General features: G+C 41.0%; 2 protein-coding genes across 7 annotated transcripts in view; one reads left to right on the plus strand and one right to left on the minus strand.

Annotated features, from left to right (window-relative positions):
* Positions 1 to 21,203, plus strand: part of nf1a (neurofibromin 1a) — a 135,153-nt gene that overhangs the window by 79,341 nt on the left and 34,609 nt on the right. The window lies entirely within an intron of this gene.
* On the minus strand, positions 12,606 to 19,689 carry LOC308401001 (oligodendrocyte-myelin glycoprotein-like; the record flags this gene model as incomplete). Its single annotated transcript, XM_080889068.1, has 4 exons — positions 12,606 to 12,784; positions 13,634 to 14,403; positions 15,532 to 15,744; positions 19,487 to 19,689. 4 exons carry the CDS (start codon positions 19,687 to 19,689, stop codon positions 12,606 to 12,608), a joined length of 1,365 nt encoding a protein of 454 aa, XP_080745194.1.

A 21,203-nucleotide genomic window follows, 5' to 3' on the forward strand; every position in this document is an offset into this window, starting at 1 on the left:
CTGGATACCAGTATGCACCTATCAACAGTAGTTGAGACAGTATCTGCTTCAAACAGATTGGTTTTTGGTTTTTAAAAATAGGACCCTGTTGTGTCAGTTCTGTCTACGATTGGTGCCTGAGCATGCAATGTAAAAACCATTTTGTATCTGCTTATTTGAGTGTCCCAAAGCATTCACAGTATTGACATCCCAATCTTTATTATTATTGAGTGTGCCAGTACAATAGTACTGAGGCATTGTCTAAGGAGCTTGGGAAAAAAGGTTCTGGACTTCTCTAAGTAATTCTTGAAGACGTTTCACCTCTCATCCTAGAAGCTTATTCAGTTCTAAGTGCAATTGTTGGAGAGTCTCAGTATTGAGGCATTTCCGAAAGTTGATTCAGTTCATCTGGACGTAGCACTTTCAGTGGGAGAAATGTTTCGTCATTCATCCAAGTGACTTCTTCAGTCTCAGCTGACTGCAGGTTTCCCCACCCTTATGAACATACATTTGCATGATGAATGAAACTAGCACCACTGGCGAACAATGGGCTGACAGGTCAGTTTCTTGATCATTAATATGCAAATTGTCATGACCATTGATCAGCAACCACCTATCAAAGGCCATTGGTCAACTGCTATTGATCACTGAGGAATGACCATTGATCAATGGTTATGAGTACCATTCAGAGAGAGTGGGAAGTGGCTGCAGTTCTTCTAAGATTTTGAGATTTTCATCAGTAATGGCGGACATTTAAAAGTTGATGTGCAGCATAAACCTTACCAAGCCTTCCTAATTTTTTGGAATCTCCTTATCTGGATGATTGAGCATGCATCAAGAAATACTGTATATTATTTGTCTGATTTATTATTCTGATTATTATTATTTAGTGTGCCAATGCAATAGCATCCAAGAATTATTATTATTATTATTTTATGGTTGGATATTATTATTATTTGTCAGATTTATTATTCTAGTTATTATGAGTGTTTATTTTTGTCTTTCTAAGTGTCTAACTTTGCAATAACATACAATAATATACAGTATGGTTAACAACACATTAATTTTACAATATCCAACAACTTTATTAGATGGTAAATGGCCTGTATTTATATAGCGCTTTACTAGTCCCTAAGGACCCCAAAGCGCTTTACATATCCAGTCATCCACCCATTCACACACACATTCACACACTGGTGATGGCAAGCTACATTGTAGCCACAGCCACCCTGGGGCGCACTGACAGAGGCGAGATGCAGCTGTTTTCACTTTACAGGAACAAGAGTAATATGGGTACCACAAACAGATGTCTCAATTTAAAAATCTCTGCCACATTATTATATACGCTTGTTTTCACACTACAGCAAGAACCTATGTGTAATGATATTACAGTCATTTTACATACAGTCGAAGGACATATGCACATATCAAAAACACATCAATTTTAAAATGTCTGCCACTTTTTTTTAGTAAATCTGTTTTCACTGAGTGAAGTGATTTCCAACTTTTTAGTGCCACCAGCAGCAAAGAAATACCTGACCGTTCTCTCAAAGCAAATGCTTTGATTTTTCTCTGAGCTACTTGTTATTGATCTGCATACACTGCATGTAGCTCTCTTCACGACAACACAGACACAGGTCGGTTCTTTGAAACGGGCGTTTATTACTTGGGCCTTCTCTCCTCAGCTTCACCATCACCAGTACGCCGATACGCCATTACGCCAATACGCCATTACGCCAATACGCCAATACGCCGTGAGAACTGGTCACGAGCGAACAGTACAAACAATTAGCAACTTTACAGTACACATATTAAGTCCAAACACAAATAAAAAACATTTCTCAAATGACAAATACCTCGTTGGCTGCTTGTCCTGAAAAGAGGTCCTTAAGTCCTTGTATTGCCCTTTCTTTTAGTAAACTTTTAGCTTAAATCGCTTCATGAGAGACATCTGCTCCCTCGCAGTCCATGAAAAGTCTCGTGTGCTCTCGTTAAGGGTATTCTCACGAGACACTAGCTCTCACCTTACACATGTACATTTCAAATAAAGACATTTCAACGCAAACTATATATATTCATGAAATTATGTAACTTAACATTTTAACAGTATTTACACTCCCACCAAAATCACTCATTGACTTAAAATGAGAGATTTTCCTCAATGAAAATTATAAGGAAGTGATGTGTGAGTGTACATTTAAGTGTAGGTCATTTAGCTTTACGTGTGTTTTAGGTGGCCTCAAGTAATGTAACTACTTTGTGAACAGGCCTCTCAAGGAAAACTGATTTAGTGATTGGTTTTCCCTTATCAAAAGTAGTGTCACTGAGCAGAAGCTTTAGCTTTCGCACCTTGCCATCTGCGCTGGGCAGGGCTTCCACAACCCTTGCAAGCTTCCACTGGTTTCTTGGTGCACTGTCATCCTTTAATATTACAATGTCATCTGGTTGCAAGTTTCGTGACAGCTTCTGCCATTTCTGTCGTTGTTGGAGGTTTAGCAGGTATTCTCGTTTCCATCGTTGCCAAAATTCATTGGCCAAAAACTGCACTCTTCTCCACCTTTTGTGCAGATAGAGATCTTCTTTGCAGAATTGTCCAGGGGGTGGCAGAATTACAGATGATTTCATGGTTAGAATGTGGTTGGGAGTGAGGGGTTCCGGACCAGTAGGATCGTGAAGATGCTCGACACTTAGTGGCCTGCTGTTGATTATGGTCATTGTTTCATACAGAAACGTTCTTAGAGTTGTGGTGTCAAGTCTGCTGGCGGACTTGTCGAGCATAGCTATCAGGATGCTTCGGATTGTTCGAATCTGGCGTTCCCAAACTCCTCCCATATGACTAGCTGATGGGACATTCAGCACAAATTCACAACCAAGCGCCCTTGTACGGTCTTGATCCATTCCTTCAAGCAATTCAGAAAGCTCCTTTCTAGCACCAACAAAGTTTGTGCCTCTATCACATCTTAGCTGGCGCACGGGTCCTCGAATAGCTATGAATGATCGAAGTGCATTCATGAATGCGTCTGTTGTCAAATCGTCAAGGGTTTCTATGTGAACTGCTCTAGAACATAGGCAGGTGAATAACAATCCGTATCGTTTCAACTCTCTCCTTCCTTCCTTCACAATAAAGGGGCCAAAACAATCAAGCCCACAATAAGTAAAGGGGGGAGATGTCTCAATTCTCTCTCCTGGTAGATTTGCCATTTGTTGAACCTCAGTTGTTCTTCTGTATCGTCTACATTTTACACACTTGTAAATGTGTGAGGAGACCACACTTCCACATCCTAGGACCCATATTCCGCTTGCGCGCAACTCGTTCATGGTCATGCCCCTTCCTTGATGGTGTATAAGCTCATGATGATGTTTGACCAGCAGAGCTGACACATGAGATTTTTTCGGAAGAATCGCAGGATGCTTTACATCATGGTGTAAGGCTGACTGAGACAGCCGTCCTCCCACCCTAAGAACATTGGTTTCGTCCAGGAAAGCATTCAGCTGGCGTAGCCTGTTGTGCCTGCTCAAAGTGTGTTCCTTCTTGCCTCTTATTTTCTTTGTCTTCAGCGAAAGCGTCTTCTTGTACGAGTTTGATGATGAAGATCTCTGCTTCTCTTCGTTCTTCAAGATTAGTCGACTCATTAGTTCTCGACTGAAATCCCTTAAACTCTCTGACAAATCTCTTGAGCCTGGCAATGGCTCTCACCACTCTGGACCAGTCAGAAAATTTAGTTAAACGGTTTACCATTGGATTCTGTTCTCTTGCTTTAACTGCATGAACATGTGCTCTCCGAAGTTCAGGATCAGTAGCCTCAACTTCTCCCACCATTCCCACTTCATGTGGGAGATTTTGCTGCCAAAGGAAGTTGGGTCCTTTCAGCCAGCTAGATTCTTTCATTTGAACTGCAGTCAATCCTCTTGAGGCTCCATCAGCTGGGTTGTTTTCAAAGTTGACATGTCGCCATTGTTCAGGTTTTGTGCTAGATCTTATTCGCTGGATGCGGTTGGCCACGAATGTTTGGAACCTTTTAGCATCATTGTTCACATAGCCAAGGACCACCTTTGAGTCAGTCCAGTAATACTCTTGCACATTTTCAATCTCCAGCTCGCCTCTAATGATATCACCAATGCGGACTGAGGTCACAGCTGAAGATAACTCAAGCCTTGGGATGGTTGTTAGTTTGGTAGGGGCTACTCTTGCTTTCCCCAAGACAAGTGAACAACTTATCTGTCCTGTTTCACTCACCGCTCTAAGGTATGAGCATGCACCATACCCTTTGAAGCTTGCATCAGAAAAGTTGTGAAGCTCATATAGTGAGACTTCACCAAAGTTTGATGGAAGGTAGCTTCTTGGAATCTTTAGAACTGCCAAATGAGGCAGATCTTTGAGCCATGACTCCCATTGTGGCTGGATGTGCTCGGGGAGAGGTTCGTCCCAGCTTACCTTGTCTCTACACAGTGTTTGAAGAATCTGTTTGCCGATAAGTAGGAATGGAGCCACGAAACCTAGTGGATCATAGACTGAGGCAACAGTTGAGAGAACGCCTCTCCTTGTCAGTGGGTTTTCTTTTACCACCACCCTGAACTGAAATTCATCCGCCTCAACACACCACTGAACTCCAAGTGCTCGCTCGATATGAAGTTCTCCTAGAGCCATGTTTAGATCTTTGGTCTGAACACATTCTTGTGGTGGAATTGTTGCAATCACACTCTCATCGTTGGATACAAACTTATGTAGCCGTAGATTTCCTGTTTTGCACAGAGCTCTTGATTCCTTTACCAGGCGTATAGCTTCAGCAGTCGACCTTACACTTGTCAGGCCATCATCTACATAGAAGCTTCTTTGGATGAACTTAATGGCTTCTTTGCTGAACTTGCCTTGGCCTTGTGAAGCTAGGTATTTCAGTCCAAAGTTGGAGCAACCGGGGGATGAAGCTGCCCCAAAGAGGTGTACCTTCATCCTGTACACTGAGGGTTCAGAATCCAAATCACCTCCATCCCACCAGAGGAACCTGAGATAATCTTGATGTTCCCTTGCAACGTGGAACTGGTGAAACATTTTTTCGATGTCGCACATTATGGCTATAGGACCCTTTCTAAATCGACACAACACACCAACTAATGTGTTAGTCAGGTCTGGACCTGTCAAGAGATGGTCATTTAGAGAGGTTTCTTGGTAGCGTGCCGAACAATCGAAAACCACACGGATCTTCCCGGGCTTGTGGGGATGGTAGACACCATGGTGCGGTATGTACCATGCTGGCTGGTTGTCTAATTCAGACTGTGGCACCTTCTCAGCATCTCTTCTACTTATGATTTCATTCATGAAATTGACATAGTCCGTGTAATATTGTTCATTTCTCCTCAGTCGACGCTCTAATGAGCTGAGCCTGTGAACTGCACACTGTTTATTGTCTGGAAGATTAGGTTTGTCTGTCTTGAAAGGAAGCGGAAGTTCATAGTGGCCATCTTCCTTCTGTCTTATTCCAGCTTTCACTTTAGACAGAAAGAGGAGGTCCTCCTGAGAAACTGGATTATCATCTGTTGAGTGATCTGTGAAATCTGATTCAAAAGTCTTAATTATGTCAAGTGGGTTGATCTCTTTGACTTGAGTCCTGCACGCAAAGTGCACTTCCTTCTTTAGCTGAACTGATGGATGCACAGTTGGTGTCACTTGTCGTACTATGATTCTATGACTGAATCCTATTGGATCGCTGTTGTCGCTTGCTGAATGTGAGCAACCAACAATGCTCCAGCCCAGATCAGTCCGCTGCGCATATGGATGATTTTCGTCACCAGACAGGATCTCTCTTGGGAGGAGGGCTCGTTGACAGTTGTAGCCTATAAGAAGGCCTACTTCGCAATTCAACTGTGGTGGAATCTTTTCTGACAGTTGCTCTAGATGTGGCCATTTTAGAGCTGTTTCAGAGGTAGGAATGTGCAGCCTGTTTACTGGAATAAATTCTCTTGTGAAAACAGGTGGTAGTGGAATCCTTTTCTCTGAGTTGTATCCTCTCACTTGTAGACCTGTCATTTTCTGACATGGAATAACTGTCGACTTGGCAGACATTGTGGACAGTCGCAGACTGACATTCTCTCTGTTTGTGTTCAGGCCTTGAGCTACTTCATCTAGTATGAAGGTGGTATCACTCTGTGTGTCTAAGAGTGCATAAACTAGCAGTTCTTGATCTGGCTGCTTAATAGATGACACCCAGACTGGCAAGATAGAAGATGTTCGTGTGCTTAGACCCTCTTGAATAACTCTGTTGGAAGTGGCTGTTGCGGTCCTTTCTGTGGTGTCTGCCTTGTCCTTTGAAATTTCACTTGCATTTAGGTGGATTGGCCTTTGACGTTCCTTGAACTTATCGTCATGCAAACATGTTGGGTGTCTCTTTTGGCATTTCTCACACGTGCTTTTGTTATCACATTTTCTTGAGTGATGACCGGTCTTCAAACATCCAAAGCAAAGCTTCTCTGTGTGTACAAACTTAACACGATCCTGAACTGTCTTTTCTGTGAAACTTCGGCATTTGTCTAGGATGTGTCCTGTCCTTTTGCAGAAAACACATGATGTAATACTGCTCTGTGTTGTAGTTGTGGTCAGAGTCTTTGCTTGAACTATTTGGCTTCGTAGATGCCTTGGTTTCTCGCTTTCAACACTCTTAAGTGCTTGTATTGAGGAAATTGGATCGCAAGCAAGATCTGCTTCCTTTGATAGGAAGTCAACAAACACCTTGAATGGTGGGTACTCAGCTTTCACTTGTCTGACTTCCATCACTTTGCGATTCCAGCTGGAAACCAACCAATCTGGCAATTTCAGCAGAATCCTCTGACTCTCAACGCAGTCATTCAAGACCTCCAGCATCTTGACATGAGACATGGCAGCCTCACAGCTCTTGAGAAAGTCTGCAAATTCTCTTAGCTCGCAAGCATCCTTAGAACCTATCTTTGGCCATGCATGCAGCTTGTCTCTGAGTGACTTCCCAATTAGGAATGGGTCTCCGAAACGTTTCTCTAAAAGCTTCCAGGCTGAGTCATATGCTGCTTCTGTGCCCAATAGAAGAAATCCTTCCACGGCCTTCTTTGCTGTGCCACCTAAGTACTTTCTTAGGTAATACAGTTTTTCATTCTTTGGGATGTTCTTCCTTTCTATTAATGTTTCAAAGGACAGTTGCCAGTCTTTGAACTTCAAGGGATCTCCTGTAAACACCCCAGGCTCTGGTGTTGGGAGCCGGTTTGCACTCATAGCTTCTACTAGTGCATTGACCAGATCTAAGCTATTCTGCTCTTGAGGCCTCAACACTGAGGCTGGAGGAGACTGAGGTAGCTGTTGTGGACAAGGAGCTTGACTTGTGACTGCTAGGGATTGAGGAATAAATGGGGGACTTGATGCATTGAGAGAATGGGTTGTGACTGGAAGTACTGTGGAGTCAGCGACTCTAAGCTCTGGCAGTACTTCACTACCATACAACAAATCAGTTGCTTCTATGTTTTCTTCAGCTTCATCATAGACCCTCACTCGAGCTCTAGCAGCATTTAGCTTCTTTACTTCTTCTAGGCGTGCAAGTTTTCTACGTTTATCTTGGATTGCTTGCTGTCTGGCTAGGTTCTCAGCCTCTAACATTTGAAGTTCTGTTTCTTCCCTTTCTTGCTCCTCCAACACTGCCAAGACTTCCTGAGTTGCAGCAGCTTCAGCTACAGCCTCTATTCTTTTGACAGAGTGGCTGCTAGAGTGGGTAGAACTACATCCTTGACGAGACAGTGGTCTAGAAACAGAACCTGTTGAGCCTAGAACAGATCCAGCATCAGGCCAAGACTCTTCATCTTTATCTGCTTCATGACCTTTAAGCTGTCTCTCTGCTCTTTGAATAATAAATTCTGAGAATGACATGCATGTATCAACCCTGCGCCGCAGGTCTGGTTCAGGGGTTTGCGCTTGACGCAGCTCCTCATAAACCACCTTTACATCAGAACAGGTGCTTTTGATGTTCTCAATAAGCTCAGTTAACTCATCCTTAGAAGCATCACCACTTAATAACTCTTTGCCTATTCGTGCATGACACCTCCACTTCTCATAGATGATTTTGTATTTGCGTTGAATGTGCTTCAGTCTCTCATCTTGGTATGCTCTTCCCCTTTCTGTTAGGGTACGCGCCCTCTCACTTCTTCGAAGCCCCTCTAGTTCTGCTGCAGATTCAGTGACAGTAGCTTCAGCTTGAGCGGATTGTTCAGCATCTTTATGGCAGGTCTCTCTGCTTATGTTAGACATGTTGAGATTATAGCAGTGTGATTGTGCAGCTATTAAACTTCAACTAGATTTCTTCTGGACTATGTGTAAGTGAAAGTTGCAATAAACTTAATTTGAATTAAGGTTCATAAATGTATGTATGAGTCTTCCAACACACTGTTGACTTCAATACTGAACTTAAGTTTCAAACAGACAAGAACAACAAAAATCACCTTATCACAAATATACAATAACAGTGTAAATGTACTTAGAAATACCTTAAATCCTTATCATTTACATTACTAAAGGTTTTCAAGTTTTCACATCAGTATAGTACCCCTTTAAAATTCACATAAGGTGCCCTTTAAACTCAGCAAATTTTGTATAACTCAAAATTACTCATAACCTGTGAGCTTGTTAAATATTTACTTGTTTGTTCTATAAACCTTGTGATGTACAACAACTATAAATGCAAACACATTGGATTAATCTCTACATTAAGCAAGCAAGAATAACAGATGAGTCCCTTAGTTGCAATTTTCACATTTAACCACTTCTCACACCACCTTAACTTCACTTTTGTGGTAGAGCTTCTCCTGATCTTAAACGTGAAAATTAGCGCTTTAACTCAGTCTAACCACCGTTGCTTGTTAATGCTGTGCCGATATGCGTTATGCACTCTGCTTATCTGACGTGATGCACCGGATCCGCGTCGTTTCGTCATCCGCGGCGATCCTGTCCTCTCCTACCCGTGTTGAGCAGGCGAGTTCTCACTGTAGCTCTCTTCACGACAACACAGACACAGGTCGGTTCTTTGAAACGGGCGTTTATTACTTGGGCCTTCTCTCCTCAGCTTCACCATCACCAGTACGCCGATACGCCATTACGCCAATACGCCGTGAGAACTGGTCACGAGCGAACAGTACAAACAATTAGCAACTTTACAGTACACATATTAAGTCCAAACACAAATAAAAAACATTTCTCAAATGACAAATACCTCGTTGGCTGCTTGTCCTGAAAAGAGGTCCTTAAGTCCTTGTATTGCCCTTTCTTTTAGTAAACTTTTAGCTTAAATCGCTTCATGAGAGACATCTGCTCCCTCGCAGTCCATGAAAAGTCTCGTGTGCTCTCGTTAAGGGTATTCTCACGAGACACTAGCTCTCACCTTACACATGTACATTTCAAATAAAGACATTTCAACGCAAACTATATATATTCATGAAATTATGTAACTTAACATTTTAACAGCATTTACACTGCAATAGAACAAAAATGTTTTTCTGGTGAAAAACAATCGTGATAAACATGTCCGTTGAATTGTTTTGGTGGTACAATCAGTGCACTTTAATTCCAATTTCACAACTTTGTAGTGAGCTGTGTAGAATACTATTTAGCTTAAACTGTACACTATGCTGATAATCATGGTGTTTCACTGGAATCCACTGGAATCGCTGGATTCTTTTTTGGATTGCCCCCTAAACCTAATACCTGGTTGACTGCAGTAGAGTGTTTGAAATAACTGGCAATGAGTCTTTGAATTCTGGCCAACTCATCTTTGCAGAATTGTTGTAATTCAACCACATTGGAGCTTTTTAAGGTCATGCCACAGAATCTTGATCGATTCAATTCTGTTTTTTTTTTTTAATGTTTTATATAGCGCCAAATCACAACAACAGTCGCCTCAAGGCGCTCAGATTGGATTTAGGTCAGCACTTTGACTAGGCCACTCCAAAGTCTTCATTTTGTTTTTTTAAGCCATTCAGAGGTGGACTTCCTGGTGTGTTTTGGATCATTGTCCTGCTGCAGAACCCAAGTGCACTTCAGCTTGAGGTCACAAACAGATGATCGGACATTCTTCCTCAGGATGTGTTGGTAGAAAGCAAGATTCGTGGTGCCATATAACACAGCAAGTCTTCCATGTGCTAAGGCAGCAAAATAGCCCCAGACCATCACACTACCACCACCCTATTTTAATGTTGGCATGATGATCCTTTTCTGAAATTCTGTGTTAGTTTTACACCAGATGTAATGGGACTCAAACCTTCCAAAGGTACAACTTTTGTCTTTGTCAGTATAGAGAATACAGTCATCAACATGTTTTCTGGTAAAACTGTGATGACCTTCTATGTTCCTTTTGCACAGCAATGGTTTTCATCTTGGAGCTCTGCCATGAAGGCCATTTTTGCCCAATTTGTCATGAACATTGATGTTAGCCCTGCAGTTCTTTGGATGTTGTGCTGGCGTGTTTTGTGACCTCTTGGATGAGTCCTCGCTTCGTTCTTAAGGTTATTTTGGTCAGCAATTCACTCCTTGGAAGGTTCACCACTGTTCTATGTTTTTGCCTTTTGTGGATAATGGTGCTCACTGGAGTCCCACAGCTCTAGAAATGGCTTTATAATCATTTCCAGACTGAGGGACCTCAATTACTTTGTTTCTCATTTGTTCCTGGGTTTCCTTGGCTCGTGACATGATGTATGGCTTTTGAGGATCTTTTTGGTCTACTCCACTTTGTCAGGCAGGTCCTATTTAAATTTCTTGATTGAAGTGTATCAGTAATCAAGGCTAGGTGTGACTAGAGAAACTGAACCCAGCTTTCCAAAGTTAATTTATGTTATAATGGGGCAGGGGAGGGATCACCTTTGCACACAGGGCCATCTATGTTTGGATTTGTTTCCCCCGAATAATAAACACCTTCATTTAGAAACGGCAGTTTCCATTTTTATAAGCCATTTTTTACAAACCGCTTCTCTCAAAGACATGACAGACACAGGGGTGCTCACACCCTTGCTCATTTGAATATCATTTGTTGATTGGTTGGAATCTCCTCTCTGTCTTTGTGTAATAACACCCAGGGATGGGATTAATGAAGGATTTAGGAATTTCGATTCCATTATTGATATCACTTATTTTTTTGATTCCTTATCGGTTGTCACTGGCAGATTAATTGCATGCTGTGGGTCAAATGTTTGTGCATGTTTGTTGGGGTATTTTCCCTCTTTGTTGTGATCAGTGTTGAGTCGTTATTTTAAAAAGTCAGTGTTACACATACAGAACACTTTTTTCAAAGTAATGCAGTAAGTTACTTAATTACTCCTCTGAAGAAGTAATTTGTTATACTACTTGTTACATCACATGGTGGAGAGTCCCAGATTTTGAGCCCTGGTGGGAGTTAGAGTTGTTGAGCACTGTTGATCATGTGCTTCATCGCATGAGCCAAAGTGTGAAAAAGGGTGTGGATCATTATCATCAGAGGTTTTGGGTAAAAACCATTGTGAGACCTTGCCTCACCCTATCATGTGACTTATTGAGATCAACTGACACAAGACGTGAGTGGGCGTTAAAGCATCTGGGAAGGGATCTCAAAACTGGATTATAAGTGGCAGACCAGTTGGTGTGATAAGCAACCCCCTCTGTTCAAGGATGGTCGTTCACAGTGGACATAGATGGCTTCTTTCACTCCTCTTTCAAACCATCTGTCCTCTTTGTCCACAATGTGAACATTGGCATTCTGGACATTGAGAAGAATGGACACCTCAACATTGAAGTTTACCAGAAGCCCACACACAGCCTGGTACCTACTCTTTGACTCCAACCACCCTCTGGAACTAGAAGTGATCCAGCAATATTGGTCAGAAAATGTTCCCTCTAAGGCAGAAGGGAAAGAAAAGGAACACACACATGTAAAGAAAGCTCTTAAAACATGTTTTTATCCCAACATGGGCTTTAATCAAATCAGCAAAGATGCACAGTAAACAAGGTCAGACACCAAATAGGGAGAAACAGAATGACAAACAGAACAAAAATGTCATCCCTTATGTAGCCAGTTTATCAAAGAAACTGACGCACACTCTGACAAAAACTGGTTTGTCCCAAAGACAAACTAAACAACAGACCTCTACATTCGACAAACCCAACAGCCACTTCATAAATGTATGGCACAACATAGAAGAGCCACCTCGACCGGACAAGACTCAAATGTACATCTGCATCTAAAGGATAAAGGTCACTCTTTTGAGGATGCCAATGTAAACCGTTTTTGGTAGCTATTCGTCACATAGTTTTTGCAACATTCTCAACAAATTTTTCCAATTCATTTGAATGGAAAAACCTCTGAAAAAGAGCACCAAGCCAGGCCACTTTGGAGCCCTCCTGCTCAGCCATACTTTATCGCAGAAACATCATCCAAACTTTATACGGGTCACAAGGTTGTCCATCACATTTTACACACAGTACAAACATGAAAGTTAGGTATTTTGTACTTGAGAAGTTGTTGCTGCTCACAATTAAATAATGCTTGCGATACAACTTGTAGGTTTCTCTTGGTAAAGTGTTGTTTGAGACTCAAATTCCTGTTTGCGTTCCTCTTTCAGTTTCACAAGTGGAATTTGCAGTCCTGCAAATGTCTTCATTCGCATACATTTTTCAGTCTGGCACAGGGGTGAAGAGGGGTTTTCACCCACCCAAGACACACTCCCATGCAGTCCTCCCATGCAGATGTGACTGCTGAAAGTTGATTGGTTGACCAGTAGCCTGGAATAGAGAAGGAAGCAATAGCGATAGTCGAGTTCACTCGGAACAGAAGAACTGGGGGGAAAAAAACTTCAGAAATTAAAAAATACAGCATGAAACGCACAGTTGCCGTAGTGCACACTTTTCACTATGTTTAACACTCGATCTCACTTGAGCTCTTTATATGTTATAGCTTCACTCTCCTTTGCGGCTGGCTGACTCACCAACAGCAACAACATGAGCAAAACTGTCTCACAGATTGGCTCACATGCTTTAAACACTGCTTCCGTCTGACAACAGACTCTCTGCAGGCAGTTGGGCAGTCCCCATAGTGGAACAGGAGGAGAACATGCTCACGTGTGTGTATTACACACTGTCCTATTGCTAGTCTTTAACTGGTAAATTGGAAAGCATTTTGTATTTAGAACAGCACTGTTCTAAATGCCTTGGTAGGACCAAAACAGCACAATAGCATTGATTAGGAATCAACTAATAAATGAACCCAGCAGCATGTGTTCAAGCAATAACCTAGATGTTTACCTCTGACATTTTTCTTTGTGTACAGGATTTTAAGAGATATTGTCATGATGATAACAACAGTTGCAACAGTTTTTATACGGCAAATGAAAATGGAACTGCTACATACAGGAAATTACTTATAGATTTAGTGTCCACAAGATTCTAATAACTGTTACACTATGTGTATTGTAGTTTAGATGGTGGTGAGTGCAGTTGTCATGACTATAACAGACAGAATGACTGTTTGTTGAGTTTTGATGTCCAGTTTGCAGCCTTCATTATATAAACGAGTTAGTTTAGGCTTATTGGTTAAAGACCTTGGATGTTCTGTTGTGCTTGTGTGTGAAGAAAAACTATCCATACTTGTTGAAGATGTCCAGATGTGATCCCCAGATTCATTCATACCTGCTTTGCCCTGATACATTCCACTGTCAACAAGTGGAGACTTCGCCTGATAGTTAGGTGTGTTCTCTACAGTCCTTGGGGGCAATTGAACATCCTGCCCTTCACTTCTGTTGTTAACCCAGAGTGGTGGCTCCGTAAACCGAGCTGAGTGCCTTTCCCTTCCGGTTACTGGTAAATGGGATTGCCCACAGATGGGTCTTGTATAACAGGGGCACCCCAAAACGGTTGCACGGGTTTTCTCTGACCATCTAAGGAGCTTTGTTATGTGTTCTTCTTCTTCACAAGCCCAGGGGTTATCCCCAAGAGTAATAATCTCCAGTCCTATTAGGTCATCAAAGATTCCCTCAGACAGCCAGGTGAAGCGGTTAGCATGCAAATAAAACTGGGCCAGTCGGGGCAGTCGATCCAACGATCCGGGCAGGATCTGCAACAGATAGTTATGTGACAAGTCAATGATCTCCAGATTGTGTGGCATGTTTGTGGGCACTGTCCAAAACCTGTTATGACTGAGGTTAAGAGACTGTAGACTCAACAGTGTGTTATTGATAAAGACCACTCTCTCTAGCTCATTATCTGATAGATCCAGTACTTTCAGGTTCCAGTGGTAGGCTGTGTCATTTTTGTCTAGAGAGCGTAGATGGTTCCCTGCTGCTCGAATGTCCCACAGAGACCGTGGCAGGGCAGGGGGGAGACTCTCCAGGCGGTTGTAGGACAGATCCAGGGTGCGCAGATGGGCATAGTGGCTGAGCTGGTTGTCCACACCGTGCAAGCTGCCAAAAGAATGTCATATTTAATCGTCATATTTATCACCATCATAATTGTAATAGAATGATAATATTGCTAATTGGATTGATGAATAATCAAATGGCTAAAAAAGCTAAAGCATGAATGTTTGCTAGTGTAAAAACACTCTGAGTGCTTAGAAGGATTAGAGAAGCGCTTAATAAATATCAGTTGATACCATATAGCATGATTATAAGCACAGAAGTATGACAGGAGTCTGAATATTGGGATCTTGTAAAAGCCTTGATCATCTGGAGTTAAAAAAAACTACTCATACTGTGTTCATATTGAACACCTTTAAGACAAAGGAAATGATAGTAGATTACCAAAGATACAGGCCTCCTTTCCAGCCTGTGAAAGTTTGTGGCTTGGACATAGAGATGGTAACAAAATATAAATATCTAGGTTTACACCTATACAACAAACTAAACTGGTCCTGAATACAGGAGCCATCTCTCTCTTTTTTTTTTTAAGGAAACCAAGATCTCTTGAAATCTGCAGTAAATTGCTGCAGATGTTCTTTCAGTCTGTGGCACTAACTGTTCTATGCTGCACACTTCTACTGGGAAGCCAGTGTCAGAAACAAGGATGCATGAAGACTGGACCTACTAGTGTAAGCTGTAATTGCTGTAATTTGAGCCATACGGGGGGAGATGGTGGAAAGATGCATACTAAATCCATTAGAAGCCATTCTGAATAATTTTGATCACCCACTTTACAAAATCTTTATGGAACAAAAAAACGGATATCAGTTTTTTTCATTTCATATAAGTAGCAGATGAGTGATGTCAGATATATGAGCTCAATCAACAATCAAGTTATTCTTATTCTGTTATGAACAGTTGCTATTAGTTCCAAGTTCATTTTTAGAAGTTCCTTAAAGGCTTTTAAAGACTTGTGAGTGTGTATGTAAAAATCTATTATTATTAATTTACAAGTTCAGGACGCTTATCTGGGACAGCTATATATTTTAACAGTCAGATCCTCTAGTTAAGTAAATTTCTGCTTAACCATATGCTACTTATTCTGTTACCTGTTACATGCACATGTATCTAAAAGTGAGTCATGTAATATAATGTCTAAAAGTGGAGCATTTGAGAGGTGCAGGAGCTTACCTGTTAAAAGAAAGGTTGAGAAAGCGAATGTTATGCTGCAGACCAGGCGGTAACTTGGTCAGGCCTCGTGAAGAGCAGTCCACAACACGATGGCCTCCACTGCAGGAGCAGGCAGCGGGGCAGATGGACAGCACCCAGCCTCCCAGCAGCCCACACAGCAGCAAGAGGAGTAGGTAGAGCACAGATGCAGAGCATACAGGCATGCTTAGAGCTCTAGAAGTGAGACAAGTTTTTAAAGTAGTAGGTTAGATATCAAGCTGGCTAGTTCTAGCACATGAAATTTCGTAATATTTAAACTTTAAATGAATACTTCCATTGTTTCAAATATTCTATATTTCTCTGTAAGAATCTGACGGAAATGTCAGATTATTTACTGAAATTAGATTTTTTTTGCTGACGTAGTCCAGATATCTTTGGCAAGTGTACTGACAGAATATATTTTAAGTGAATTTTTTTTAAAAATGCAGTTACTATAGCTCAGGAGGTAGGGCAGGATGTCTACTAATCTGAAGGTGGGTGGTTTGATCCCTGCTCCCGTCTGCGTGCCACATATACATAACTCCAAGTTGCTCTTCTATGCATCCACTGGACTATGAACAGGTATAACCGTTAGAAAGCAAGAGCTGTTGTAGGAAAAGCATACAATGCTTTTATTATTGTGTGAATGAGGCAAGTTGTATAAAGCGCTTTGACTACTCAGGTACGGTAGAAAAGCAATATATGAGAACCAGTCCATGTAACTTTATGTACTTCTGATGTGATAGGAAGTAGGTATACATGAATCAAGTTGATCTAACAGTATTATTTTTTGTATGCTTGTGACAGGGCTGGGCTGCAGTCGCATCCCATGTTTATGGAGAACACGGTGCTTAATCACCATCAGTCTTTTGTTGATTGTGTGTAGGTATTTCAGTTAGAAAATCTTTTGGGGGGGGGGGGGTCGAATGCATTATATGTCAAAAGGCAAGTGAATAATTGTCCTAAAAGATTTTAACTTGAGTATTGACCAAAATAATCATGAATATGATTGTGATGCAATACTTGAGCTAATGCCCGAATGTAGCAACAGCATCTACAGTGCATATGATACAATAATATAGCAGAATGACACCAAGTTTCACTGTAGCTCAGAGGTGTTTGAAGGTTGTAATCATAGATCATTGTACATAGCTCATTAGAGAAGATCCATATTAACTGTATACTATATTAGTCACAGTTCTATGTGACAAAACTATAAATACAAATATCAATAGAAACCATAATTTCATTAAAAATATTAAAAACACAAACCTAAAGTGCATTTTTACTGAGTGACCCTCCATCATATATTGGATTCCTAAATGTGACTCTTTGGTCTTGTCTTTGAGAACTTTTAACTGTGGCCCACCAGTTAACATTTTCAGCATTTTGGCATTTTATCTTCAAATTGAGTCCTTAGCAGCCTTTAATCTTGCCTTCAGAGATCAATTTTAATGTCTTGTCAATTCAGACTGCTCTTCTGACCAAAACAGTCATTGAGCTAAGTCAGTAACATTATTGCTATGTAATATCATTGATGGTGTTTAAGAAAATTAGTTACTAACAAATAGCATTAAATGTAAGTGAATGACTGCAGAAATGGCACGTGCATTGTGAATTCACCACTTAAACTCATCAGACTCTCTTCTCAGTACTGTTGCCATACTGAAGTAGGGTGGTTTTAAGTAGCAACCAGCTTGAAGATGTGCCAGTAGGACATGCGCTCAGAATGCTGCAGTGACATTCAGTTCATTCAAGCCAATAAACTGTGTTTCCACAACTGCAGTTCATATTCTGATCTAAAGACTACTCGATCACAAGCACTGAATATGATAAATATATTCTGGAAATTTCTTCAAGGTGTCGCTTTATGTGCTTGATGATAGCAGTTGCCACTGCTATGACTGTGCTTTACGTTGCTAGCTTCTATATTTAAGTACTATAATGTGACTTTGTCAATGCCTCCATGGAATAGTAAAAGAAAAAAATCTGCATAGCGACAGAGCACAGACTAGCTTTATCATGAGCCAGCACTACATTACATTAATTTACTGCAGCCATCATGTGCATGTGGATCTCCCCGTTTAAAATCACTCACCTTATGCTTTCTAGTGTCTGTTTATCATCTTTCCTTTTTTCTTCTCGTTTCCTCCTCAAGCTCTTGTTGTGTCCTTTCTTTGTGCTTCTCTTTGCTGCTCAAGACTCTCAGATTCCTGTTTCTGGTTGTTGTGTGGCAGTATACAATACTACCTTCTGTCGCTGGTGCTGTGTCCTGTTTACTGCTCTGCAGGCTCCTGATGCAGCTGGAGCTCCAGGTTAGGAGGAGAGAGAATTGCAGCAGCAAGCCAAGCCTACTGCTGATGAAGCAAGCAATAACTCGACGTGTGTGTGTGTTTGTGTGTGCATATATATACCGTGTCACGGTTCGATATTTTTTCAATACAAAAAAATGTTCATGCCTTTTTAATTTGTCATTTATTAAAATTAGAAATATATATTTTAACTCAAAAGTACAGTTTTTAAATTTAATGTTGCTGAAACAACAAAGTAATAAAAAAATAAATCTAATCTATCTGATCGAGGAATCGCTCATCTTTGGAAAAGAGAGTTTATTACAGAGAAATGGCTCTTTCCAAAATAAAAGCTATACTATACGCTTCTTCTGGGCTATATTCTCAGCAGCATATTAAACATATCAGGTCCCCATAAGGAGAATCCTGTGCTAACGGCTGTCTAAATGACTCGGGTAAAGTTTGTAGCATGCATGCTTGTTGTTTTTGTCTGTTTCCACTTGTCTTTGCACTAGGATGATGTCGGCGTAAATGTGCAGTCATATTCGTTGTGTTCCCACTAGTGCTGTCAGCGTTAATCTCGTTAAAATGACATTAATGCCATAACGCGGCAAATCTCCGTTAACGAGTTACCGGGGATCGCCCCGTGCGTGGGGCTGGACGGCGTCAGCACGTTAACAAGCTAACTGCGCTAACGCACTAGTTCCCACCAATTGAGCATTGTGTGGCACATCCGACATACTGTTTTACTTTAGTCCATGACGCGCTTACCTTCAGGGTCATACGTCACATGAAAACCAAAATAGTTCCAAACGCCAGATCTGAATGAGGGTGAGGGAGGTTCAATTTCGGGTAGCGTTGAGGCAGTTGCCATGTTGCAACGAGCTTAGCTTCTGTCTTGCTAGCTTGCGCTGCGCTCAGTGGCTCTGCACTCGACAGTGCAGCCTAGGCGGAGTAGTCGAACGCAGATCCACTGAGCTGTCAACACAGACAGCATCGTCAGAAGAAAAGTTGATAAAATTTTGTACTGTTCGATACATATGCGTACCGAACCGAAAGCACTGTATCGAACGGTTCAATATCGATACGAGTATCGTTGCACCCCTAATAAATATAAATATATATATATATATATATATATATATATATATATATATATATATATATATATATATATATATATAATATATATATATATATATATATATATATATATATTAGTGCTGTCAATAGATTAAAAAAAATTAACTAACTAATCTCACAATTTTCTGTTATTAATTGCGATTAATCTCAATTACTTTATTAATAGCCTGGCTCCAATTACATTTTTTTATTCTTTATATTTTAAGTAATTATCGTTGTTCACCGAAGTCCAGTGGTCTCCGGTGAGAGCGACATTCCTTACTTGCACAAGCTTGCTGGACTGCTGAGCCCTCTGGTCCCCATACAAAGTGTGCAGTCTCGACACAATGATTCCTCTCGAGGGCAGATTGTAACACTCATCTCCTGATGCAGCACGAATGACTTCTCTCAGTCCATCATCTTCTACTATGCTAACTGGTCGGCAGTTTTTAGCTATCCAAACAACCAAGGAATTGGTTACCTTTTCTCTCACATTTTTTGTTATTCGTCCACAAGCACCATACTCCTGAAGCGTAGACTGGCGAGGTCCCGTAGAGGTGGATTCAGTTGGGTGTTTTGCTCTCAGGTGATACGCCAGTGATGAACTGCTTCTGTGGTACTTGAATTCAGCGTTGCAAATTGTGCATCTTACTCTCGTTTTGTCCAACAAGCCATCAGGCAACTTCTTAAAGAGAAACTTTCCACCCAAAAGTCCGCCCTCGTCCATGCTTGCGTGTGTTAGCTAGTGTTAGCTAGATAGTAGCATGGTGTCACTTCTTCTTCTTCTTCTAATCATTTCTGTCAGGCCAAACGCCAGCATAGCACACTGTTGCCCCCTCCTCCAGAGGTGCTCATGAATTTAAAGGTCTTAGATTACAGGAAATTAATAAAAAAACAAAATCAGCGTTAAATTTTTTTAATGCATTAAACATTTCGCGTTGATCTTAACAATTAACGCGATAATTTTGACAGCACTAATATATATATATATATTTATTTATTTATTTATTTATTAGGGGTGCAACGATACTCATATCGATATTGAACCGTTCGATACAGTGCTTTCGATATATATATATATATATATATATATATATATATATATATATATATATATATATATATATATATATATATACCTTTTTAATGGTTTCTTTGAGCTGGCAGGGTATTGGCTTGCTGCCAGTGTGTTTGGGTTCTCACTGGTGGCTGTTCAGAGTACCCAGTCTTCTTGGAGTCACTAAGTGGGGTGCTGTTTGAAGATGATGTGGTTCTGTTAGATTATTGATTTCGAGGCAGCAGAAATTAGAATCTGAGTCCATGGTCCTCAGGCGGCAAAGGGTCCAAGTGCTCACTCTGGGTCAGGGATGAGTTGCTGCCTTAAGTGGAAGAGAATGGAGTAAGAGATTGACAGATGGATTTGGGCTGGAGCTGCAGTGATGCAGACATCCTGTTATGATAAAAGCGAATCTCCCAATTTACCGGTTGATCCTACATCCCTACCCTCACCTATAGTCAAGAGCTTTGGGTATTGACTGAGAGAACGGGATCGCAAAGTTGTTTCTATGTCCAACTCATGGGAAGAGTTCCTCCCAGTTTTTGTAAATCTTCCGTTCTCCTTCTTAGATCTTCACTGAGTTGCTTGGACTTTATCATTCTTCTGAGTATTGGCCTAGCCAGTCAGTGCGGTCAAACAAAGCCTTTTATGCTGGAAAAAAGAAACTGCCAGTTCATCAATCGCGGTCACTAACAAGAAGATTTATGTTAGCGTATGAATTCATTTGAGCTTGTATGTCTACTTTTGATGCTATGAGGATTACTTGCTTGTGGGAATGAAAGAGACATATGAGTCAATGGAACTCATTTTGAAGCTGATCAACTGGAATATTTGTGATGACCTGAAGGTTGTGGCACTGCTGTTGGGTCTACAGTTGGGGTACACAGAACACATGTGCTTTCTGTGCCTATGGAACATTCGTGATGATCGCAATCATTACAAAGTGAAGCAGTAGCCACCCAGAGTTAGATGAGATAAACCTTTATTAGTTCCACATGTGGAAAATCTGTTGTGTCACAGCAGAAAGTGGACAGTGCAAAGTTACAGTAGCAAAAATTAAGAATAACAATAGAATAGGATAAGATATTAAGAATAAGATGCTATATACAATAGAATAAAATATTTTATGCAATAGAAAAAAATACTATGTTGTCGGAAAGAGAAAAAAAAACTGTTGGCCGATA

Source organism: Rhamphochromis sp. 'chilingali' (genome assembly GCF_963969265.1).
Source record: "Rhamphochromis sp. 'chilingali' genome assembly, chromosome: 8".
In the NCBI taxonomy this organism is placed as follows: Eukaryota; Metazoa; Chordata; class Actinopteri; order Cichliformes; family Cichlidae; genus Rhamphochromis; species Rhamphochromis sp. 'chilingali'.